The sequence below is a fragment of the Cinclus cinclus genome, chromosome 3 (genome assembly GCF_963662255.1).
Source record: "Cinclus cinclus chromosome 3, bCinCin1.1, whole genome shotgun sequence".
NCBI classification, from domain to species: Eukaryota; Metazoa; Chordata; class Aves; order Passeriformes; family Cinclidae; genus Cinclus; species Cinclus cinclus.
The window spans coordinates 33,550,504-33,577,685 of NC_085048.1; the positions used below are offsets into that span (position 1 = coordinate 33,550,504).

General features: G+C 40.2%; 1 protein-coding gene across 1 annotated transcript in view; it reads right to left on the reverse strand.

The window, feature by feature from the left end:
- Window positions 1-14,660: 14,660 nt before the first annotated feature.
- UBE3D (ubiquitin protein ligase E3D) overlaps window positions 14,661-27,182 on the reverse strand; it is a 91,686-nt gene continuing 79,164 nt past the window's right edge. Inside the window, exon 10 of the mRNA XM_062488609.1 lies at window positions 14,661-15,002. Coding sequence (XP_062344593.1) covers window positions 14,911-15,002 — 92 coding nt within the window. The 3' untranslated portion in view covers window positions 14,661-14,910. The remainder of the gene's footprint in view (window positions 15,003-27,182) is intronic.

A 27,182-nucleotide genomic window follows, 5' to 3' on the forward strand; every position in this document is an offset into this window, starting at 1 on the left:
CATTAACATTAGGTAAATCACGTCATAATGAATTGCAAACTTGGAATATTCATTAGAAAAAGACCCAGGAATATTTTATCCTTGTCCTAGTAACAGCCCTAACAGAAAAAGCTACTGGAAGATTCTTACTACAATTTTGAACTTACATCAGCACAAAGGAACCAAGAGAAAGCTGAAACAGCTGCAGATAAAATCTTATTTAGAAAAGCAAGGCAATGGGACAAGGAACAGAGCCATCAGTCCCCTTCAGGGTAACAGACTATGCATCTCATGAAGTTTTGTTGACACAAACAGGACTGCTGTGAGTGAACTAAGGAGAGTGGTAATGAATCGAGTTTAATGTAGCATTCTAAATTTCAGTGGTCTGTAAGAATTAGAGGTAGGTAACAGACAGCAGGACTGTAGTACATGTCTGTTAGAGACAGCTTTGGCAGAGAACAGATAAAACAGCACTGTAAAATACTGCACTTTCAACAATGGATTGAAAACCCTGGTTGGTTTTGGGCAGAACACTGTTATTGCCTTTGGCTTGCAGTTGACATTGGTCAGCAAACTCACAGATGCTTGATTGAATTTATCTCTTTGTTGAATTCTTAGGAAATTTTTCAGACAACCTAGATGGCCTTTATTAGCAGAGTCTTAATGCTTCATCCATGTATCAAGGAGACAAGAACAAGGCAACATTTTCTCACAAACATGCAAGATAATAATGCAGAAGAAAGCTGTGTTGGCTCTTTCCTTTTGGTTTTTAATGCTCCCCCACCCTTTTTCAAGTGGATAGCTGAAACAGTTGGAGTAGAACTAGTGCAAAGGGAAATACTTAACTATTTCAAGATGTTTTTTAATCTCAGGCTCATACCTCTGAGATCAGTAGTGCTTATCAATGTGCTATCAGGTTACTCAGCAGTACAAAGAAGATCCAGAGCAGACACAGGCAGATGGTCATATTTCTGTTGAATAACCTCCACAAACAGCAAGGGATTTATTCCAATTTTACAGAATCAGGAGCAGTGGCTGCAGAGGACAGCTGAAACCTGATCTTGTGTAAAGCTTCTCAGTACAAAGTCAGCCCATGTAACTTTTTGTTGTGTCCCCTGCCCAGTTGTTGTCGGGCAGGGGAAAGTTCCAAGGTTTGTGAGTGCTGACCTTTCAGGCACTCAGCTTCATGGTTTCTCACAGAAACCTGTAGTTTCCAGCTGGCATAAAAAGACCGGGAGAGCAGCTCAGACTTTTTCCACAGGCTTTATTATCGTCCATGAAGGGGTCAGGCTACAAATCCAAAGATGGGGGATCACACATGTACTTTTATAGGGTTTGGGCGATCACAAGTAAACCAATGGAAAACAGGGTTAACACATTTTGGCCAACTACATTATCTTTCTTTCTTTGGGACAACCAATTATAAAGAATCAAACCTAACCAAAAATATTCTAAAAAGATAAGAAGAAGAGCTTCCATTTTTTCAAACATGAGTCATTCTAAGCAAGTAGTTTTTCTTATCTCAAAGGAGATGCCAGGGCACCCTCGCAGGGATGTCTGCAGAGGGATTTGTCTCCTCTACAAGTCCATCCAACTTTTCTGGAACAAATCTGAACCCACAGTGTGAGTTCATACCATGTCAACCCACTGTAACATTTCAAGTCCAGTATTAGGAGCTCAGAGCCAGACATACCATGTGCCATGAGCCAAAGTACAAGGAAGTCTCTTCACAGTACCAGAAAGGTTAATGAACTCTTGAATTCACCTGAACTCTTTGCAGAGGGTGTTTTCTGTTGACTCCAGAAGAGTTATACTACACCAACCAAGGCTTAGTCAAAAGTTCAAGAAGTTTATGATATTTTAACACTAAAAAACCAAGATTTCTGATGTGGACTATACAGTATGAGTACTGCTGCATCAGCAACAGCAAGGACTTAATAGCCTGGACAGAAATGTGAGTAGATAAAGTCCTCTGCATCCTCACACAGTGACTGCAGTCTGGAAGCACTGAACTACACAGCACAGGATGACATCTTGCACTGTGGTCTCCTTGCATGCTTGCTTGTGCATGCTGTTACATGTGCCACTGTGCTCATACAGGACTGGTGGCAAAAAAGGAACACACTGGAGTCACTCAAGCCTAGAACATGACTTTTAATATTTAATTACAATGTAGTGGGTGAACACCATTCTTGCTCTCAGAGGCCTTTCATATACTTCTGCTTTTAGATTGGTAGTGTAAACCTTAAACCTTTTCATCACTGGATGATGCAAGTTTGCTCAAGGGATATATTCCCTTAAACTTGTACACTTCTGGGGAGAAATTCAGTTAGCACGGTGCCTCAGAATCTCATGTTTCTCTATAATCCAAATTTGTTCATTTTAAGAGGAAAAACAAAGACATTAACTGTTGCATAACACCTATGCCAGTGCGATTTTTCATCACCCCTGCAGATGATCTAAGCTGCATAGCAGCATTTTGCAGTGCTCTTTAACAGCAAAGTCAGTTCTTTAGGTTTTGCCTTACTTTTCTCATTACCTTCTTTCAGGAGGCTTTTTCCTGGCTCCAGGGAGAGCAGAGATCAATAACACAAATCCAATATTAGAAACATCTGCACAAGAGCAGGATCCAGAGGCATGCTCCTTCCATGCCATGTCCCCCCCAGCAGCAGTGCCAGGACATGACCCTGAACCATCCCCAGCCACACACCAGGGGATATGAGCACCCCAGTGCCCACTCCCTGCTTGAAATAACTGTGTCCCTTGCAAGTAATTGGAAGAAGGAAAGGTGTATCATAACGTTTACATTATTGCTGTCGGCTGCTGGTATCTTAAGGGTGCATTAAACTTTTTCTCAGCGTTGAGAATAATATTGTTGCAAGGCCTAAGGAGCTACAGGAGTTTGAAAATAAGCTGGGTATTACTTTTTCTTTAGTACTGGGCTCATCTGGAAGACAGTCAGCAAGTCTGAAAATAGGAGACTGCTGTTTGCTACACAGCCCTGAAATGATGTGGTTCTCAAGGAGCATCTTTTGAGCAGCACCGTTACCAGCACTCTCATCCTACAGTACATGTCCAGGTATGCTTAGAATTTCATGGGTTTAATATCCATCCACACAGATCTTTGAGGGGAGACATGGTCCTGCCTACAGGCATCTCGCTACTGCCAAAATATAGAGAACTGCATTTTCAAGTAAGACCATTTGTTAATGAAATGTGAAAATAGCTTAAAATTTGCTTCTTTCAGCTCTTGTTTCCCAGAGGGAAAGACAGCATAGAGTTCTGTAATAGATGTCTAATGCCACAACAAAACAAAACAAAACAAACAAAAAAAACCACGACCCCCCCCCCAAACAGTATCCACATGTATCGGGTTTATTTTTTAGACAATCCATTTTTCTATAAGACATTATCTTCCATCAAGACTCCTCTTAACTTTCTACGCAACATAATATTCTCTTTGCAGCTTGTTCAGCTCTCTTTCCAATGCTTAAATACGTTTTTAAAAATAACTCTTTCAGAAACCACACAATAACATTTCAAGTCAGGTAATCAGAGTTTGACTTAAGGCAAAATGGGTAACAAAATTATATCCAGTATTGCACAGTAACCAAAAATAAATTGAGAAGAGAGTCCTCTTGTAGGCTGCAGCTCAGCACCAAATATTGCTGCTCCCAGAGGAGGCTGCAGGGATGGAAGGCAAAATCTTTCACTTCTCATACACCAATTTAATCCCAGAATGCTAGGTTTTTCCATAGAGACCACCTCAATGCCTCCTACAGCAGGTTTCTGGGGAAGCGGTGACAGAGAGGATTTGACCTCAAGTGCCACTTTCAAGTTAAAATGGATGTGTAAGTTACAGAAATAATTAGATCTGAGTTGCTTCTAAGAATAATGCCTCCAATTAGTGAAAATTTACTGACTGGAAAGAAATTTTCTAAAAAATACGAAGCTAGGACTATCAGGGAGTCTGAAAAGAAGCTGTATAATGACAGTAGGCAGTCCTGTGGAGAAAGGGAGGCCTGCTCCTCCCTTCCCTTACTCTTTAATTTGAAGTCAGGAATGACAAAAAATTTCAAAGGACTAAGGTGGAATTGAAACAATCTCAAGGAAAACTCTATAGCAAATAAACCTATCATCCTATTATCAGCACCCAGCATGAGACTGGATGGAAGAAACCAAATAATATGTTTCAACCTTACGTAAGGCAAAAGTAAACCTCTATGAGACTGAAATCTGCATCTCCCTTATATCCATCCACATGCACAAAGAATGGATATTTTCATCTCAATTTACTGTATTTTCCCATCAGATACAGAGAGGGTAGGACAAATGCTGCCTTCTTTTCTCAAGTCAGATCTCACCCAACAGCATAGGAAGAGCCTTGAAATATAGTGAAGTGCATTTGATTTCCAAATCTCTGTTACAGTGGCAATAAAATTACAGAAAGTAGAGGCAGAAGCGCCTATATGCAAATGGATGATGCCTTGTAAAATTGGAAGTTTTAAAAATGTATTTCTAAAATGCAGAGCAATAAACCCATGCTCGCATTATCACCACCGCTCAGGCATTTAAAGATTTGCTAGACACATTCCCCATGCTGCATCCTGCTCCTTTTTTCCCCAGTACAATCTCATTAAAAGAACAGCAGGATAACCCTTACGAAATGTTGCACAGGCAAATAGGTTACTTTGGATTCTCAGGCTGTTTTTCTCAGAGTAAGTACTGTCCATCTCTGCTTTCTCATCTGTATTTTTAAGAGCATGGATAAGAAGGCAACATACACAACTGATATCTTTCAGTTTGCCAAACTAAAATTATAATCTAAGAAAGTCACAATATGAAGCATATGTCAGTACTGGGGCACAGTACAAATGGAGGCTGAGGGATTCTTCCAGTCCAGGCAATGCCTCTGAAACAGGCTGCAAAATAAACTGGTGCCTTGCCCATGAGATTTCCAGACTTGCCAAGAAGGAGAAAAAGCTGAGGAGTAAATGCTGAGGAGCAAGCTCTAAGAGGATGATAGCATTGTTAACAGCCTTTGCTTGTGTTCCTGCTCTACAAAGGCTGTGACCCTGCCAGGCTGAGGGAACTGGTGAATACTAGCCCAGTCTTGAGGTGGGTTCTTGGATCTGGATGACCCACAAAGTGCTCCACAATTTATTGACCCTGTACATCTCGGAAGATGATTGTTAACTGATGCTTTGTTACTGTCTTGTTGGGTTTCTGAGAGAACAGGGTGGGGGATGAGAGGCAGAGTAAGCTTTGTGCCTTGGAATGGCTGGCAGGTAGTTGTAGGGGGAAAGCATCCCCTCACCCTGCCAGCAGAGCCAGGCAGTGTCCTTTTAACAGGAGGCCAGAACACACTTCTCAAAGGGTGGTCTGCCAGCTAGGCTGATCATTTCTGGACAGTGCACATGGGGACAGACACCTCAGACAGACAGAATTGTATGGACATAAACATGACCTCTGCTGCAGAAGGGGGGCCACTTTAATTTCCTTTCTGGCGTTGTTACACCCTAGGAAAGGGATTCTCCCTCTGTCAACTTCTGAGTTGGGAGCCATGCCTGGAACACTCAGCCGCTCTGTGACCAGCATGTTCCCAACATAAAGCACATTTCTAATGCATTCAGAAGGCTTCACAGGGGACAGACAGTGCTTTTGTTTTACAAACAGGATGCAGAGGCACGGGAAAATGGCAGTCACAGAGAAGACCCCAAGTCTCCTGATTTCTAATTTGCAGCTTTATCCAACTCACTCTCTTCAGGAAGCTGTTGCTTTTAGTCTTCACCAAGCCTTAAGATCTTGAATCCCCAGCAAACAAATAATCTGCAGCCCAGAGATGCCCCAGAGCTTTAAACCACACAAGCAGAGCTCCCGATTCACCTGCTGGGCAACCTGCCAGTAACTGGTCTGCAGCACTTCACCTTGCTGCAAGATAATATCTCTGTCAGCTTGGGATATTACTGAATTCTTAATGATATTAGAGAATTTATGTGATCAGCGCTATAATTTTTTAATTTTTTCTTTAAATTTCAGAAAAATCACTTATGCTACAGAGAATTTCATCATAACTACCACAGGAAAGGAAATGAAAATGAGGATTAGCCAGAAGATAGCATCTGTAGGTCATATCTCTGGACAAGGAAGGGAGTGGGGTCATTTTAATTCTAGAAGCAATTTGGTTGCTGAAGCTTGTCTCCATTTACATTTAAGTGGTTATCGCATCCTGCTTATGTACTTATGTCCATTATGTAAGTTCATTGACAACTTTTATGCTTTTTAATCAAATACTTCTGGAACATTTTCCCTCTGTTCTCAGTCCTGTAGCTTAAGCCTCAGCATTGCACACCAGTTCAGGAGACCTATTTTCTGCTGACTAGATTTTTTTCAGGTCTTTCTGCCACACCTTTTTTCAGCTTTTCAAGAAAATGATCAGCTTTCTTTTTAAAAGATTCTGAAATCTTTCATGGGCATCCATAAAAGTAGTTTCTCTCTTCTAATTTTCCGTGGGCATCCAAAAAAGAAAGAGTTTCTTCTTTGCAGTACAAAAGCATTAGAGGTTTTTTCAATCTTCTGCAGGTTGAAGGTCTCAAAACAAATATGAAGTTATTTTCCTTAACAGTCTTACAAGCTTAACATCAATGCTTTCTGTGTAACAGCTCTCACCGGAACAGATTTATATAATCCCTGTACCTCAAAAAGATATCTTGCAATTATGCCAAATCTTTTTGTGAGAAACTCAGGAAGTTTTAGTGCATTGCTGAGAACTTAACATCTGTGATTTCCTACTGAGTTCTGAGATTTAAATCAATTAACAGTAATTGGGACTGTTTACAGAGGCCTTCCAAGTGGAACAAACATATGTTAGAATTTGAAACTAAATATTTAAGTCCCTGCACCAAGTGACTGTCTTGCAAATTTTAATAATATTTTGATAGAGTGTGTTGTCTTTTTAGTAACTTGTTGTTCTTAGGAGAAACTATTTCTAGTCTTTTAAACAAAACTAAAATAATAAGGTTTGGAGTAAAAAAAAAAAAAAGTTATTTTCATTTTATTTTTATGTTCTCCACTTCTCAACATGTAAATGTGCTGCACTAAAATCACATGAACCTGAACAACCAGTAATTAATTAATTAATTGTAACAAAGCAGCCAAACTTGCATGGAGTAGTCTTGAAAATTTTCTCCTGGGTACTAGTGTAATAAATCTACCACATCAAATTACATTCAGAAGTGCTGTGTGCAGTTTCCTTTAGGTGTAAAAGGGACCACTGACCGCAGTAGTCCATTGTGCAGAATTTGACTGCGCAGATTTAAACAAACCTGCTGATTTTTCAGCATGGAGAAGGTTGTAAATCAAGAAGTTAACTGGGAGTTTGCCGTACCATTTCCCTGGAAGTGAATTCCCCAATTACTCCCAAGCTACTGCACCACGATGAAAGAAGGAACAATACACTCCCAAGATTTTCATGGTTTGGGAGCTTTCCAGACCTTCAAATGAGAAAGGGAAGTGGATGGACTGGAGACTGCAAGTTCCCAGTGTCTTTGAATGGATTTACTAGTGCTAGCACTTCTGGAAGCTGTCTTTATGGAGGAAGCCTAAAGTATGTGCCAACCTATTGCAGATGCCTCAGCACCTTCCCCACTATGGGATGGGGAGCTCTGAGTAGTTGAGACAGAGAAGCTGAGATGCACTAGTGATGCTGAGGAGCAGTTTCACCTCCACACTGAAGAAGGGAATGCAAGACTGTGACTGCTGATGTAAAAATGACTATTGCATATTAGAACTGAAGCAGAAAGGATTAGTACAAATGCTTATTTCCATATTGTTGTGTTGTCAGGGAAATCCACAACAAACATAAGCATTATTGGAGCAAGCCAATTCAGTGGAGAAATGCTTTTAAAAAGTTGAAAGTCGATGGGAGACACAATTATATTTTATTCAGGTCAATAGGCACTTTCACTGAAGAGGACAATTATTGAATAGCAAACAAGAAGATGCAAAGGCATAATTACTCAGTAATGAACCAAGCCTGGAGCTGGCTTAGCCACTATAACCTGGGAACAACCTCATCAGCCATCTGCCAGTAACTTCTTAAAGCTAAATAAATGTATACTGAAGGAAAGTGGGAGCAGTGGGGGCGGGAAGGGTGGTGTGTGTGCTGGGGGAGTGGGTGGAAGTGCACATCACACAACTTTGTGCAAGTGCACATCACACAACTTTGTGGATATACACCTACATTTGCAAGAGTGCTCTATGTCCCCACTGCTCCCTTTGCAAGTCTCTTTCCCAGGGGCCAGGGGTATGGGGGCTGAGGAAGTGGCTGATCCCCATAATGCCTTTGCAAAAGATACAGGGGTGACCCCTGACAGGCTATAGCAGGGCCACCATCCAGGCATTTCTCCTGCTGTTGCCCCCCAAGACATTTTCCCATTTTCTTCTCACAGTCATGTTTATTCCTCTTCCAAAGGCAGGAGCCTGCTAGTTGACTTTTCCCAAATCTTGAGCCAGCTGCCCTTCCTCAACTGGATGTTAAGTGTCCTGTTCCTCCCCTCCTCTTCAGCCCTCTGTGTCCTTTGGCCAACCCACCACCACCCTTGTCTCTCCACCCAAGACTTTGTACATCCCTGTGTTGAATCCTCATGATGTTCCTGTCAGCCCATTTCTGCAGCCCAGGTCGTTCCAAATGGTGGCACCAACATCTGGCATATCGCCACTCCACCCAATTTTGTGTCATCTTCATCCCCCTGACCCACCTCACCTGCAGGGGAAGCCAAAGCTGGGGTCCAGCCTGGATTCCCACTCCCAGCCCTGCCAGGGGGAGCAGCCAGGTTCCAGCAGTCCCATGTATCTGCTGCTCAGGCTCTCTCCAAGCATCATCCCCAGAGCAGAGATGGATGGAGAGTGTGCTCCAGAAGGCCACATTCCTAGCCCACCAGGGACCTGAGAGCCACTATTTATTTTGCCTTGTGGAACTTGAATAGTTTTGATCCTGCCTGCCCCGCACAGCATATGGATGAAGGCTGTTTGTGCAATTGTCTTTCCATAACCTAATTCTGCAGAACGTGGTTCTAATCTGCATCTGTGTCTCCTTTCTACCGTTCTGACATTGTAAAAAGAGACAGACTCTTAAATCCACTTCAAGAACCTTTGATCCAGAAAATACAGTAAAGTAAGTGAAAATGACCCTTACAGCCTTCCTGAAGTCTGTATTTCCTTTAACTGTAGCTGTTCCTTGCTCTTTCTTCTAAAACATTACTTTTGCAACTTATTTTCATCCTAGCTGATCTCATATCACTCTCTACAAGCTTTCTGCATATAAGGCAGGTGATGAAAATTTAGAAATGCATCCTTCCAAAATTTGTCACAGTCCAATTCTTTCTCCATGTTTTCCATTTCAGGCCCAAAATACCTTTAATTTGTGGAGCTGAGTCTGTGATGATTATGGTGATGACAGACCAGAACAACTGATGCATTTTTTGTCCTGACAATCTCATTGCATTCTGATTTAAGAAAAGCATTCAAATTGCCTTAAAATATATACTTAGATATTCCAGCTTTACTGTCTTTACATTAATATAGTAATACTGAAATGTTTTACAATAATTTCTAAGTCTTTATTTTCTGTTGAACAACATGGGCCTCATATTAAAGAGTTTCAAGAGTATTTGAGAGACGAAAGGTGACAGAACTGGTAATTACCTCATTTCTCATTAAAGATGACTTAGTACTCCAGGGACCTATATTGGAATAAATATTCTATCTCCTGTTTATTAACCTTTGTTCTTGAAAATGGTGAATGAGTGCAGATAAAACTGTTGTTATTGTGACTGCCTCAGGAGCTGCCACTCAGTCTCTAATATGATTTGGAGTCACCTTACCAAGAACAAATTGAACTTGACTATATTATGCTCCAGACTATCTTTATTTCTGACAAGACCTTTGAACCTAAATGCACAGACAATATCACCTGATGTTTCGTGATCTGAGTGGAATCTGCTAACTCTTGCATAGCCTTATATATGCTAAGATAGCATAGATAACATATGGTATACATAACTTACATAGCATATATATATATACACACACATATATATGGCATATATAAGATTTACAGCATATAAAAGATATATATGCTGTAGGGAATCAAGTACAGAAATACATGGAGTCCCTAAGTTACCTTGGATAATGTTTATTTTGGAAGGTAAACTCTTTTGTTGAGGAACACAAGCTTTCTTATGTTGTATGAAAACTGTCATCTGTCTTGTTTCCAACAGAAGCCAGAACATGTTGCTCCAAAAGGAAGTTCCTAAAATCCTTAATTTTTCTGCTATAGTGCAACTTATTTGCTCATATACAAGACATGTGTCTTGAAGCAGTTTATACTGCTTCAGTAACTGATTATTTAAAATCTGGCAATTTCCCTTTAATGCCAGCACTAATTAAGTTTATTATTTCAACTGCACAATCTTTAAAGAAACAGAATAAACAAAGAGGAAATAAAATAAACATTGGCTTAATAACAAATCAAGACTGTGCCTTGATAGAGAACAGTCAGTTGTGGACTATCTGAGTGTAACCATGTAATTTTGGGCAAGTTTTCTAGGACTAAGTTGAGTATGTATAAGAAACAAGGTAGCTGAAATCAAGAGGACTAAGCTTTTGATGTGCTCCATTACCATTTTCAAAGTAAAGTAACCCAGTAGGATTTATTACCCTTGTGCATATTAATATTTTCGGGTTCAGTGACTAGAGTCCTCCATAGTTCTACCATATACTACTTTACATAAAAGTTCAAAATTTTTTTGCACCCAAAAAAAAGTAACAAATTGGATGTCCTGTAAGGATTTCAAAACTGTCCAAAATATTTATAGATTAATTCAAACATCCAGCTATGGATGCCTGTCATGGACACTGAAATTATTTTAGTCAAAGCCTGTCTAATATGCCACAACCATGGACAGCAGACAGTGGATGTTCTGAATCACTCAAGTCTCTGAACAGGGCATGGAGGCAGGGATAGAATATGGTTCTCTAATGCTCAGCCTCTACCAAAACTAATGGATCTGGACAACAGCAAGTTTTCACTGGCACTAAAAAAATCTCTGGCATTTATATAGCCTCTTTATTTTTTGCTATAAAGATCCCCAAGAATGATGACAACAATTTTTTGATAAGAACTGGAAGACATACTTAAAAGTCAGCTACACTGATTGTTTTTTTACCTTTTAACTTCCCTGCCTGATGGTCACACTGACAAGTTTGACACTTTATTTAGTGGGAATTGGTATTAATATCATCTTGGTTAGACATTTGCCACCTACTTCACCTTATTATTTTCTTATGCATCTCCTCCAAGGGCTGATACATTTCCAATAACATTTGTTGCTAGTAGAAGCTACTGGAGCACAAAATGACAGATGAGAATATGAAGACTTCTGGCTATCTGTTATCAAGCTCAGTACTCCTGAGTGATGTGGGAAGCCACGCCATAGGCAGGAAACCAGGACATTTGCTAAAGTCCCTCAAAATTATACATGTTATTGAGTTTGGAAGGGAGTGCTCAGCTGCTCTGGTTTACTTACTACTAACTGAAGATTAAACAGTGTGAATCAAAACACAATAAATCCTACATTTCTCAGCTTGAGAGCCCTGGCCAGTTATTTAAAATTGCAGAATCTCAGTTTTACTGTATATGACAGGTATGCAACTGAAACGTCCTCAGTATAATTTCAAGTGGAAAAAAAACAACACAGAGGGAAATACATAGTAAGAGAAGAAATTCCATGTGTCACCTTTTATACATGAGTATATCAACTATAGGCTAGAGAGTCTTTATCAAGTTCAGGGTACATTTTACAGTTCCCTGAGAAGTTGAGTGAGCAGCTTTGATAGGTGAGGTCATAAATGGTGCAACTGGATCAGTCCAATTGATGCTCAAGAAACAAGGTCCTGCTCTTCAGCACCTGTGCCTTTCTTTTTTCTCCCCTTCCAGGAGAAATTAAAGCAACAAAACTAAGGTGAATGTCTCCTGCTTTGTGAATTGCAGCAATGTGCTGTGTGGTCAGAAAGCCATCATAGCTGGAGTGGAGAAGAGGGCAGAACTACACAGCTGGCACTGAGTCTTTGGATGACACCACTAGGCAGAGTCTTGTCTTAGATATCCCATCCTGTTGATGACTCTATTCTTGACACGCTGATGGTCAAATCTCCTCAGACAAAGGTAGGATCTGAATATGTGCTTCCTGCAGCCATCTAAGTGCCCTGCCCACTTGGTCAGCATTTAAAACTGCAACTTCCATTTATTCACTCCTCTTAAAAAGTAAGCCTAAAATTCACTACTACTTCTTAAAAATAAATAAATAAATAAATAAATAAATAAATAAATAAATAAATACAGTAAAAAAAAAAAAAAGGTACAGCACCTAACTCTGGGAAAGGATTCTGAGTTGCTAAGACACGGGAGCCTGTCTCCTAAGCACCTCCTGCTCACCAGATTATGTGGCAGCATTTTTCCCATCCCTGTGACCCCCAGGGATGTAGCCCAGTGGGGGTTTGCACAATGTGGGCTTGATAATTCCATGGGGCTGCTCCACCAGTCCCACATGTTGCAGCATTTCACTTTCATTTGTCAAGCTTGCTTTTATTGTGCCCTCAGCCTTAAAATGGTTGCTAGGGAGTGCTGCTTTTTGCTTGGGAAAACAAAAAGAAGAATGTGGAAAAAAAAATAGTAAATACTTAGGTGCATGTGTTATTACATCTATGCCTTTGTTGCTTTGCTTTGGAGATGGCAGCAATAATCCCTTTGCTGCTTTATGATTTATAAGTCAGAGTAAGATGCTAGCTAGCAAATGTTCTGTCATAAGTGCTGCTAAACTGCTTGTACCACCAGCAAACCAGGAGCTGCTCATGAACAAAGAAAGAAATGGAGAAAGATAAGGTCACTCTTATTGTGGGTGTTCACTCTTTCAAAGAGGACTAAAAACACAGCATGACTCTAGTGCAGGGGTGACAAATTCCCACAAGATCACCGAGAATCAGGTATGCTCAGCAGCATCCTGCTAAGAGCCCTCATTGTGTGAAGAGGTGACTCCACCTCTTCACCTCTAGGTGACCACATCCCCAGTTGCCTAGCAGGGCTGTGGCAGCAAGGAACGACTCTTTTTTAACCAAGTACTTTAACTCCATCTGAGTTAAAGCAAAATCCAAGTGGGAACGTTTATTTACAGCATCCATAAATAGACACAGCAGTAGCAAGGGTTTTAATGCATAATAAAGAAGGCTATAATCAGCCTACTTACAAGAGAAAATAAAAAAGGTCCTTTTAACTCCATCTCCTTATTTGCTGCAGGTAGTCTCCAGACATGTCAGGGACACTGTTTCCCTGCATGCTATATCTCACAGGCTTCATTGTTAGAGAAAAACCTTTCCTCCACACCACCATCTGTAACTAATCTTTTTTACAGGGCTCTGAGCAGATTTATTTTTTCCTTTAGAAACTTTCTGTCTTTCCATCTGAAACTTACTTCCTTTTAACTTACTCAGCAGATGATCTTGACACTTCTCCAGTTAAATTAAGAAGTCTCACTTCTCTGGAGATGCAAATGTCACTTTGTCAGAGCAGCTGTCATCCCCTGTACTTTACTAGCCAACAAGAACCTTCTTGACTGAGTGCCACTTTACCTGCTGAACCTTTCCTTCTCTCCTATGGTGACTCAATTGCTTTTATTACAAAAGTGTCTCCAGGCACTGAAGTTTGAATTTTAAATGAGCTAGAACATTCATAAATATCCTTGGCACAAACATCCAGTGCAACAAGTGAACACAGTCATTATCATCTCTTGAATGAGATGGTAATGCTGGGCTTAAGGCAAATGAAGGAGACAGAGAGGAAAGCCTTTCTTCCAAACATGCCAAGAAAATATCCCAAAGCACTGACAACAGAACAGCCTTTGGCACCTGTAACAGATATTCCTGGAAAATGTCATATTTTCTATCCACATTAACTATCTATGGAACAAGAGGCAAATACAAATTGCAACTGAAAGGAAAAGTCCAAGCTTTTTTGCATGTACACTTGAATAAGGATCAATTTTATTTCAAGAGTCAGTCTCGGGATGACCTGTTTCCTTTAAGTCATTCTCTGTGTTTCTGACAGCTCTCTTAGCTGCAGAAACAGGACAGGCCAAAGCTGTTGCATCACCTCTGAATAATGAGCTGGATTTCAGTATGCAGCCCAGATTCTTGCAGGACAAAGCATGGTGGGACAAGTAGATGAAGCAACACAACCTGGGGACTTCTTTTATATCCAGGGCCTTTACCAACATACCTACTATAGATAGTGCAAAAAAGGCAGGACAAGTCCTGCATAAGAGCTGCAGGCTCAGGAGAAAGCAGATTTTGGTGACCTGCAAAAGGCTTCCTTGGCAAACCTTTAAGCAAAATGCTGTGGGTGTAGCTGTCCCAGTGTTTTCCCTGGCAGCACTCCAGCCTAATCTACAGGTCAGGTTGACCCTTCCCTCTTGCAGCACAGCTATCAGGTCTGGCGTTAGTGGCTCTAAAGGTGCAGGGAGAGATTTTTGTCCCAGGATCTCCTCCAGAATCCTTTCTTTGTCTCATTGCAATCAAGCAAGACAGGAGTCCTAGGGAAGAGCCAGGCTGTATTCCTATACCCTGGCATGGATGGGGGCAAATCTGTTCATAAAGGCATCAGAGTGTGATGATCAAAAAACAGATTCCAAGGCAAGGCTGGTGCTTGCCCACAGCCAGGAAGCTCTGTTTGGGAATTACTAGTATTCAGTGCATTCAAACCAATGTAGTTTTACTCCTATTAAAAAATGTACTTGAATTAAAACAAGCAATCCAGACATGGGCTGCTGCTGGGCTTGGCTATAACACTGGCAGTTGCTCTTTTTTGTTTCTTCTTGCTCACTTAGCTGTTGTAGAAATGTGCTTCTTCCAATTTCTTCCAGATAAATGCTTGACTGAAGAAGTTCCTTCCCTTATCTTCCTTTTTTTTCGCCTGTGAACAAAAAAAAAAAAAAAAAAAAAAATTGTAAATAAAGATTGAAGATAAAAGGAGGAAAAAAAGTAACAAAACACCAAATTATTTTGTTTCCATCCTGAGGTGGTATTGAAAACGTGATTTACTGGAAGGGGGAAGAAAAGGGAAAAAAGGAAAAATGTCCAAGAGAATTAACATATTTCAATAGATACTTAAGCTACTAGTTTTGTGGAAAAACGAGGAGGCTTTCGGGGTAAGGTTTTAAACCTCTTTTTATTATGTATTTAATAGATGGCAAAAGTCAAGAAGGGATAATAGGGAAAGCTCCCTATTATGTGCGAGCAGAGACAGACAGACACAGAGTAGACATGGAGACAATATTGTCTGCCATATTCCTAACTCAGATCCTTGTCAGTGCTGCAGGAGAGTGAAAATCCTTGCAGGATTCTTTACATTCTTTCAGGTAACATCTCTCAGCAGCTGTTCTCTCCGTGCATTAACACAATTCCCAACACATTAAATAATAATAAAAAAAGTTACTTCCATTGTTTAGCTTATAACTTAAGTCCAAGAGATGCAGAAGGGTCTTCGTTTGTGAAATGGTAAAAATAAATTTAATGGGGAAGCGGGAGGTGCTGCTGGTTACCTTTCAACTATTCTCTTATTGCATGTACTAAATATACTTCTCAAACTTTCTTTCAGATGGAAAGTGCTAGAATTGCCATATCTCTCCAGAGAAAGAAGAGCAAAAAAATTGCATGTCGGCCTGAGAAGAGCAGATACAGAAAGTATGCTATGGGACCAGAGAGTGACAAGAAATTCAGAAGCTGCAAGGCATTAATGAGGTGCATTAATTTAATTAGCCAGCATAACATCATTTATCATGGCAGCCACGAGAGATGTGCCCATAACAGCGGCTGCCTGAAGGTCACACTCACACGTAACATTTCTCTTTTGTGGCACAAATGTCCAGCTATAAAGACCTGTTCTACCCAGGCTTGGAAAGAAGACACCAAAAGACAGTTTTGAAAAGCTTCCACGTGAATATCAGAGTGATATATGCTGTAATCAGGTCCAGTCAATGCCTTAATAATGTGAAGTTTCTGGATTCCCAATGTTTATTGGGTTTAAATGTGGAAAGTAAACAGTAAGGGCTAATTTTAAGAGTGTTATCTGTAATAGAGTCAGAATCATCAAGTTTTAGAACATTTCATGGTTTTAGACCAGCACATCCATGCCTGTCAGTCTTTTCTGCCTACTGTGTCTTGCCTGCTCATTATTTAGGAAAGAACTTAAATAATGATGAGGCTCTGAAATAATTCTCAGTAGCAAAAAAGCTTCATAAGGGCTCATTTATGGTCTCAGCTACATAGGGATAAGACGCAAGTACACTGATGAAGTGACAAGAGTTCCTTGGGACACATGCTGGTGTAAATGGGTGTGGTATATAGGTAAAGCCTTACAAAAAAAGGGCCTTGCTGCCCTTGTAAAATCATGGCTCAGGCCTGCTACTTGGGCTAAGTAGAAGAGGACCATGGGAAAGAGACTCAGCTGAATTAGAACTAGAAAAACAAGTTATAGAACCCTTAGATGTTCACATCTTGATGTATGGTGCTTGACTGGATTGTGCTTGTTATGATTTAAAACTATGTAACTGATAGAGGCCTAACTGCTTAAAAAGTCTTGGTTTCTGCAATAAAGCAGCTCTGCTTTGCACCTGCCTGGGGACTCTGTGTCACTTTGCTTTATACAAATGGGGGCTTAATTTGGCCCTAAATTAGAAACCATTTGTCAGCTGGGAGCTCAGATATCCAACAGCATTCAGCAATGCCCCTCTGACACTCGACAGTTTTACAATTGGAATTTGGAATCCAATAGGTGGGTCCTATTATGCTTTTTTTAAATTAAGGTTTTCATGTAATTTTCTTTTTCATTTTCTGCCTTAAAAATAATTTTACAAACATTTACAAAGTGTTTTGCAAGTGTTTATATTTGTGTCAGTTTTTAAGCAGTGCATGGGTCTTTTAACCACTGTTAACCTTTCCTAAGCCTGTGTTTCTTTAATTGAAACCCCTATTTTTAAAAAGGCATGATAGGATCCACCTTCCCACCAGAAAGAACTAGAAAGGCATCCCAGGACCATATACCTTCCATACCTTCTATGTGCTGGCCTGGAAGCTCAGCTTCACCCCTGACTGCACGAACCCTTGACCAGGGGAATTTCAGGTAGAGTGCAACAACCCGAAACTGCACAGCAAAAGTTCTCCCGCATTTCATGGGGTGGGAAAGTGTTCAGCACTGATTTCTACACAAGAGGCAATCTGTGGGGTTGGATTTGGCTGTAGGGACTTTTGTTTGTGCCTCTTTTGGATGCCCGAGTTGAAGAAGGATGTTGGAAATTAGAACCCCCTCACAAATTTGTTAGGGAGTCTATTTCTGCTGTATTTAAACTGTCTTTGCATTTGTTGCACAGGAGAGCCAGACTGAGGAATTTTTTCTGTTGCAGAGATGAAGGGGTGTTATGTTGTTCTGGCTGCTGTGTGCAGAACATCTCCTGACATCTAGTTCTACTTCTTCTCCCTTCATCTCCTTCACCCCTTGCTCGTTACCTTTTAAAGTTTCCTTCAGGGTAATTTAAAACATATTATTTTTAAATTTAGCACAGTACTAAAGGACCATTTCTAGCACAAAATGGCCAAAGTAATTGCCCAGAGAAGCTGGTGTCACTTTCAGAGGTTAGAGGGCTCTGCTCCTGCTGACAAAAGAGATACAGGTTGCACAGACATCAGAGTATTTGCATGGTGCATGAACAGCGTGAAAGGGGAAAACAAAGCCTGGGGTTTAGTGAGAATGCAGGCAGTTATCAGGGCTCACTGGGAGAGTTCAGCTTTTAGCTTTCTACCCTGTTTCATGTAGTATTTGCTGTTGGACCCTGCCTTATTCTTCAGGTGCTATTTCTCTTGTGGGGTACCAACTAGCAAGGCAACATCAGCGAACAAGTGAACTTCTGTACAATACCATTTGTTATGAGGGACAGGACATTTCCTCTGTTAAAATTTCCTATATTACATACCCTTCCCAGTAACCTATAGGATGTTCAGCCCAGCTAATATGATGAAACTCAGATTATACAAAAATAGCACATACTTGAGAAGTCACCTCTTTATGCTTCCGTAGGTGGCAGCAAGGGTAGACAGCATCCCTCCTAGGTTTTAGCAGCTGCCTGTAAAAGAAGGGACACTCCTAAGTATTTATCTGAGCATCTGAAGTTCAGCTTTTCCACTTTGGAAAAGGGGTCTCCTAGAATGCCTTGCAAAGACTGTCCCTGCTTTTGCAAGGCAAATGTTAGATCTTAGTGTTAGACTGGAGTTACATCTAATCCATGCTCCTTTATATGAGGCAGGAAATTCCAAATCTGCTATCAAAGCAACACACATACTGTGTTACCCTTTTAATTTTTATTTTTCAAGCAAATGGATTAGGACAAAACAAGCAGCATGTGTTTTAAGAAGACTGGATATTACATTAATAAAAACTCTGTGAGAGTATAACTGTGCTGCTGCAGTTTAACAAAAAGCAGAATTCCCTAGACTTGCATGAACTATTGGTTCATTGGCTGACATAAACCTGCAGTCTGTTTGCTGGAGAAGCCCAGCTACTCTGCTGATCTCAGTGAAAGAACAATTGCAACTACAGTAAACACCCTGGGATCTTGAAAAACATGGAAGGATATCAGCTGCTGTTAAACAGCATAGAAATAAACAGTAGTGAAACTAATAAATAGATACAAACAGGTTTAAGGTATCCTCTTTGGAAACACTATCCCATGAGTTAAAGACCTGAAAATTTATCTTTGAACAGCTCTGGCATGAAAGGAACCAATCCAAGTACTTACCTATCTCCCCTGTGTAAGTGCTTCACTTCTTGTTCGTGGCTACATAAATCAAAGGCGGGGTAAACGCATTAGGAGTTAAGAGAAGGAAATAATATGATCTCCTAGCAGACACTGGGAGCAACAGCTTTCCACTTATGTGCCAAAATGCCTCACAACTATTAGTCTGGAACAAGACATGCCTTCTTTTAGAAATAGTCTGTAGCAAATCCATATTTCATCTACTAAATCCTTAACTGCTTAGCCTACAACTCACAGTCTTTCAACATGTTTCTCCTTGTAATATCTCTTTCAAGACTAGACTGTGCTTTTGTCTCATTTCATAGGCATTGATGAAAGACAGAGTTATAGACAGGTGCACATGAACAAAGAGGAACAAAGTGTCCAAATCCCAGAGTGCCAGCCACAAAGCCTCAGGATATCCAGTTACACTGGTCAAAAGCCACAGTGCTCAGAAATGGAAAAAATCTCCATTCTGATATAATTTGAGAGTGAGGAAGGGTGGACAGAGTCCATATAGATGCTCCTGATATGTAAAAGCTACCTCAGAATAGTGGATATACCTGAATGTGGGAGACAAATGGATAATACAACATTGACCACGTTGCCCACACTTTGTGCTCACAAATCAGTTTTCTTTTGACAAGACTCATTTTTCATAGCAGTATCTTTGTCTCCAAGCCTTCACCAAATGCTTATAATTTCATCAGTGCATTTGGGGATATATTTAACAAAATTGCCTTTTGCAGAAGTGAGATGGTACTAAAGCAATGTAATTCTGAAAAACCAAAACACAGAGGGAAGGAGAAAAGCTATCTTGAAAAAACTAGTGAATATGGCCCTCAATTTCCTAATAAAATGCCCCAGTGCATTGTTACTTGCCTATTATTCTCTTCATGAATTACATGAAAATAAAATTACCATAATTTTGCAATGTGTGCAACATCATTTCATTACAAAGAAAAGAAGCCAAATCTGTGCTTTATTATCAAGAAATTATGTCAGTATTAAGACTGCTCTAATGTGACCTTTTGATCTTGAATTCTTAATGAAATCAGATGCACAAGGTACAGATAGTGACACAGCAAGCCTGGTCTCTGGAGTTTTTTCAGAGACTGTGTCTAAAGATATGACAATCTCAGAATTCCTTAATGCTTTCCTCTAAATGATCAAAAACATTTTCATATACATCATGAAACACTTACACCCATGCTGAGATTATGTGACTAAAACTTCAAGTCAGAAAATATCAAATGTAAATGTGCATGTGTCCTTTTGTCCACTACTGTATCATCTTTGATTAGATGATCATATTAAATTTATAATAGCTTGACTTGCATTCTGCAGCTGTACATATGGCATTCCTGTCCACTTGTTGTGCTTGCATTAGTGTAATAAAGAACATGATATAATACATAAACCATATTACTAATCTGCAGGAACTCTGCTCATTCATCTGTCCTTCCCCTCCATAAAGCCAGGGCACTAGCCCTAGCAGGCTTATGTTTGAACAAGGCTAACTTGACATGAGTTGCTACCTGAAATGGGCTTAAGCAAGACAAAAAATTTCTTGCTGGGGATGGTAGACAGAGGACTACAGAAAATCCTGAGGACAGACCAACCAACCTTTGGCTGATCAGTGTAGCCTGCATTTGAGAAACACTGCTAGTGACAGGGCAAAAACTGTGTGGTGAATATTAAATGTTTTTAAACACAGATTGTGGAATAAAAAGTTCCTTCAAATTAGACTTTAATAAAACCTATCAGTGACCTAACACCTGCTAACACCTAGCACCTGAAAACCTGGGCTCAGGATCGCTATTGTACTTCCCACATGAGAAAATATTTTTACTGTGGCCTCTTCACTTATGGAGGGACCTCACACAGGAACTCTAGACCATGGCAAATCCAAACACCTTCTGCTCCTAGGCACACTTCTGTCACTCCCCACTTCTAGCAGAGTCACCAAGAGGGTCGTATGTTTAAATGAAGCTCCGCTCACCCTCACAAGATCAGGAAATCAGGCACTTTGCACCTCCTTTCTGCAGAGAGCAAGGGTGGGTCACACTTGCGAGGTGCTGCCGGTGTTACAGAAGGCACAGAGCTTCTCTGACACGGCAGCACTGCCAAACTCCCAGCACGCAGAGTGATGGATCTGGAGAGCTCGCAGTTAAATAAAGCTTATACAAGATACAGTGCATTATTATTAGCCTGTGGTGTAAATAACCATACATATGGAAAAACCAAAGCACGGATCTGTCTAAGCTCTGTCAAACATCTCTTTGAAAGTTTATACACTCAGGAAGGAAAAGTTTGAATCACCCAGGCTCTGCCTATAGCCATGCTATAGACACAGCTATCAAAGTTGGAACATCAAGCATCCAAGCTCAGGCCAGCAACACTTTCCATTAACAATACCTGAATATCACCCTTGTCTTGCTCCCACTCCCATAGCTTGGTCTCAGTTTATCATCAGGCTGTGTTTGGTACTCTCAGCAGAAGGATGGATTGTAACTCTGTGTTTTTAAAGGAGCATTTTCTCATTAGAATATCAATTCTTTTGTACCAAAAACTAAAATTAACAAACCCCTCTGGAACAAAACAAAATAAAACAAAACAAAACAACTTCAAATTGACCAGCCACCCAGTGCTAAATAACAGTGAGATAATTTGCAATTTTTACCTAATAGCTCAAGTGTATAATACTCCAACACCTCTCCACCACAGCGGGGGGACTCCATTCACTAGAGCATTTGTCTTTCATGCATGGTCAGGAACAAGTACTGCCCAGTGACTGTCAATAACACCTGAAGGGCTGCTTCTGCTTAGTAGATCAGTCCTGGCACAGGGCTCAGGAGGACAGCATTAAGATCCTGACTCCTGCTGAGGTCTAAAATGAACTTCCAAGGTTCACATCCTCAGCGAAACCCAAAAGAGAAGTAAATGGCTTGAGGGGATAGCAGTTCTGCCTATAAGCTAATTTTATTAAACATTTTCACTAGTGACCATAGCACAGTGACATGGTTCACTAGAAATGCTGTAAGAACACTTGCTGATGTCACAGTCAGAAGCATCATAAATAAAGATGAGGGTCAGAAAAACTAAGAAAAAGATCAACACACAAAGCATGAGATCATGCACATGTGGAATAAATGGATTCTTCTGCCAGAGAATAATTACATTCTTTAGGTCTCCACTGTTGGGAATGGAATGGAAGAAGAGCTGGGGTGAGCCAGCTTTCAGCAGACTTGAGAAAAAAGAGAAGCATTCACAAATACAGGAAGTGAGGCATTATCAAAAGAAGTAAGAAAGCGTTAATGTCTCTTTGCTAAGATCCACACCTCGTGCACAATTTGCTCACTCCCACACAACAGAGATTAATTCAAGTGGGTAGAGACACAGAATTTGGTAGAATGCCAAAATTATCTTTGGGCATAAAATCATTAATAAAATTAACATTGAGAAGATAGAATTGTTCCCTAGGCACAGAATAAGGTTTAAGCACCCAGGAAGTAAACAGCCTATATTAAAGAGTGCTGTTGGCACAACAACGAACAGGTGCACCACAGCTGGGGATACACTTACCTCAGAAATCAGAAGATTCCTATCAGAAGAATGGGTCAGGTTTTCAGTAAGGATAGCAGGACAGAAAAAAAAACCAAATCAAACCAACTGCTCAGTTTTGGGGTGGATCAGTATATGAAAGTAGCCATAGGAGAGAGAACCATGTGGAAGAGCGCCATCTATAAGAGGAGATTGGGTTTAAGGGTTGGAAAAGTCTCACAGGTTCTGAATTCCAGGTCTTGCAAAAACACTTTAAATTTATGTTCTATGGCCAAAATATATATTTTTTTAATTCTAATAACGTAACATCTGCCTAGTAGAGTACGAGACAAAAGTCCACTTTAAAATGTGAAATGATACGCTAAAAAACAAATAGCCCATGTGAGGTCTTTGCTTACTAGTCTTCTGGTAACTGTAACAAAAAATTGCAATTAGTTTCTACATAATATACTTTTGTGTAAATGGTGACTCTTGCTAAGCACATGTCAAAATCTAGAAGTGGAGGAAGGTATAGATTGTAATGCATTCACTAATAAATCCACAGGTAACTAGAAATATTTTCAAAATAAATCAGTGTTACTCTATGACAAGATGTTGTTTTGCATTCATGTGATCATCGAAAAAAAAATAGCCTAGGAAACATGTTTTCATTTGCAAATTATGACACCAATTCCAAAACCCCCAGCTTTCTGAGGTGTTTCTTTATATGCCTGTTGCAATCTAAAAAGCACTTTTAAGGACAGAATAAATGTCTCAGTCAGGCTGTTAATATATTTTCTTTCTCAGCATCTCACAGAGCCCTCTGCTGCATGATGTCCTCTGTGGGGCTCGCTCACACCTTGTTTACCTGCACAAAGAACTGCCCGAGTGCCAGAGCTGTGTTTGCTGGATCGGAACAGACACTGCTCCTTGTGGTCCCGAGATAAGAGGTTGCAACAGTCAAACTGTTTTTGTGCATCTCAACCACAAAATATAATCTTAATAATTACTGTGAATCAACTAAAACAGCAACTCATATCTTCTTCCCAATAGCCATAAATTTAAAAGGTGCCTTTCAATTTAGTGCATTTTCACATTGCTTCACATGTTTGACAATATTTATTCCAACAAATTCACAAAACCTCCTTTCAGCAATAAAGCACAAGCTGTAAATTGTCCCATACCTTGGTTTTCTTTCAAATCTCAGACAAAGGACTGCTCTTGCCCTTTTCATATTATGTCCACATAAATCAAAGCCCAGCAAAGGACAAGTCAAGTAATCTGAGCAAACAGCCTACAATAACTATACAACTGTACTCTTGCATGTCATGCTTCCCATCACTCACAGATAGAAACTAGAAACTTCTGACGAGGTTGACAAAGAAACTGAGAGTAGAGCTGTTGCATCATGGATGTACTCAGTAAGCCTGTTAACCTAGGACTCCATCATGCAGAGCTGGTAGAGCACTGACTGAATTTCTTTCTTCCCTCTTCTTGTTTTACAGGTGATGTCCTGTCTTGCAGGAGCAACACTAGGGAGCTGTGGAGAGCCCTCTCATTATGATGGTTCACTGATGGAACTGAATCCATGTCTGTCCAGATGTGTTCTCATGCTTTTCTCAGACATAGTCAGGCCTGTTTCTGTCTATGTGCCAACTAAATTTTATATTCTGAAAGAGAACTGACAGGGGAAGACAAGAGACTTCATCTCCCTCCTGTTACACTGAACATTATTGGTTGATATATATTGGCAACAACTCCATTACAGTTGGGACAGCTACATCAGCTTTATCGTGTTTGATGGTCTGTCCTTCATCTGTGTAACTCAGCTGATGGCCACACAGGGACTTTTTTCCCAGCTGCACTGCTGAGAAAATGACCTTGTTGCTGATGGGAAAGTCATGAGTCTTATGGGAAAGTCGTGAGTCTTATGGTACAGTCAGAGATTTAGAAGTGAGAACACACATGTAGTAAAATACAACACGCTCAGCCCATTGGGGCTGTAATAACCTGGTGTCAGTAATGAAGGTGTAAAGTCTTTCACAAGCCTCTCACTGGTGGTGCTGCCACAAGCACATGGTAGAACCCACGTGCAGCTGTGCCAAACTGCCTGCACTACAGAAAACCCAGTTATCACACAAGAAGGTAAACAATTAAATGTTTGCAGTTTTGAGGAAGTGATTAAAAGCATGTTAGACCTATAGATGTTTTGTATTTTGAAATAAACAATTTTCTACTATTTACACAATCAAATTGATATATATATTTATGTCATCCCTGAATATAACAAAGAAGAAGCATCTATCACTAAGAACACAGAACTAGCCTGCACAATCCATGTGTAAGACAACTGGATGGGAATAAAGCCTGTGGCAGTGAGACAATAGCATTACTGCTGCGTTAAGAGAACACCATCCAAACACACTGAACCACAGAACTGTGAGACCTGGATACAGCAATTGCTATCCACTGTAAGAAAAATGGCATGCTATTCAACACTTATAGTCACACTCAGGTATTAGAACACACAGATGCTGAGCCATTGACACACTGCTACTGAGCCATTTTCATGCAGACCTGCAAAATTCCTGATATTCTGTGAGCATTGCCAAATGCCCCCTGGCATCTGCTATGAGGCAATTCAGCCTGCTCTGAATGAATAAACTGAAGCTGTTTCAAAAGACAAGAGCTGCTCAATGTCTCTATAATTTGTTCATCTGCAGATTTTGCAGTGCTTCTATGACAGTGATTCAATGGTAGCAAAATAACCCATGGAGGCAAACCAAAAGGAATGAGGTTGATGAGCTAAAGCAGCACCTCAAACAAGTTACTTGTCATTTATAATGGAGAGCACTTGGCTAGGAGAGGAGTGATAGGACACAAAGTCTAAAATTGAAACCACAAAGCAATGTTCTGGAGGAACAAAGATGAAGGCAGCAAAACAAAAAGAAAATTACTGAAAAGCATTTGCATTCAAACCCAGATTGAGAGCAGAATCATCTATTGTAAATTTTAATTGAAGTTGTTCCTTATATACAAAAGTTTCTCTACACAGAAAAGTAAGATGGAGGTAAACTAGAACTTGCCCTCCAACTCACAGGGACAGTACAGCTCTCCGATTAACCCATTTGTTTTTCAGTTTATCCTAACCTACTCCAGTGGGGATTTAAATGAAGCTAGAAAGTCACCCTAATTTTGGAATTAAAAGAATCCCACTGGGACTCAATCTGGTAGGCCAGTTTACTATTCCAGTTAAATGGTCACCTTTTTAAAGAAGAAATAGCAAGCCTTACACAAGTGTAATTGCCCTGTGACCTACTAATGACAACAATAATATTGTTATCTGTTGTTGCTAATGGCAAGTACAGTACTGGTCTGACAGACAGGCATGTTTTCTGCACACCACAGCAATAGCCAGCTTTATAATCCAGTAACATATTAGAATTAAAGCTAACATTTTTAATATCTTCTTGGTGCCATACAGTATGTGGCAACCGCATTAAAAAAGGATGCACATCTCAGGTAATGCAGGTTGGGATCACTGATTAATTATTATTACTTCAGGAATAACATTGTGTTTGGCACTACAGAAAACAAAAATTAGGACAGCTTCTGCAGTGAGAAATGCAGACTGAAAGATAAAAATGCTGGGGAGAGAGGGCAAGCAATAAGAAGCACCAAACATTTTGTAAGGGCACAGCTTCTAGGCCAGCCCCTATCTTGGTGCTTGCTTTTCCATCTTCATGGAGCTCCTACTGTCTGCACACTTCAAAAATAAACAATCTTTCTGTTACAGTTGTATCCAAACAAGGTATTTAAGCTAGACTAAGATGTACCACCAAAACTGTATGCAAAGCACATAACACAGTAACTATTTATACTTTGCAATTACACTAGTTCTCAAAATGCTGTTGTTAATAAGCAAACAACAAAATAAAATATCATGCCATTCAACAGAGAGAGAAATGGAGGGAAGAGCAGTGGTAGGCCAGGGTCAAGGAAAAAGTTGTGAGGGGAGCTCGATGACTTTCTGACCTTGAACCTAAGTCCATTTTTTGTAAGAGCCCATGGTTCACTGCAAAGGCAACAAAGGCCAAGTTTTACTTTCATAAAGCAGAGAGATTTCATGAAAGTGTCAAATGAAGCTGTCAAACCTCAAATCCACAACCGGCTCAGTAGGAAAGGTGACATAAGAAATAGGAGGGGAGAAAAAAGACACAATAAAGTTGTCTGCAGAAACAGGAGTTCTGAACAATGTATTGCCTGATACCTGGAAGATCATACAAACATTTATTTACTGAACATGGCCAAATTAATCTATTTTCAAATGGAAAGACATCTGATACAATCATATATTACCATATGTGGTCTGTTATTTTCCAGTAATTTCAGTAGTTTAACATCAATAGAAGTCTCAGAGCTAGAATCAAGGAAAGGGAAAAATCACACTAAATGTGTCAAATTGCCCGGCTGCTGGTACAGACACAGCCAGTCAACAATGGCCATTGAGAACACGGGGAAGGAAAATGTCCCCAGATGGGAGGACAGCTAGAACTGAGAGATTTATTCTTTTTCTTTTGGGGATTTCACAACTTTACTTCCAATTGTGGTGGGTCAACCCTGGCCAGCAGGTAAGCATCCATCTGGCTACTCATTCATGCCCTCATTCCTTTACCAGCATGATAGGGCAGAGAACAGGAAGAAAAAAAGCAAGAAAACTTGTGAGCTGAAAGACAGTTTAATAAATGAAGAGGGGGGAAA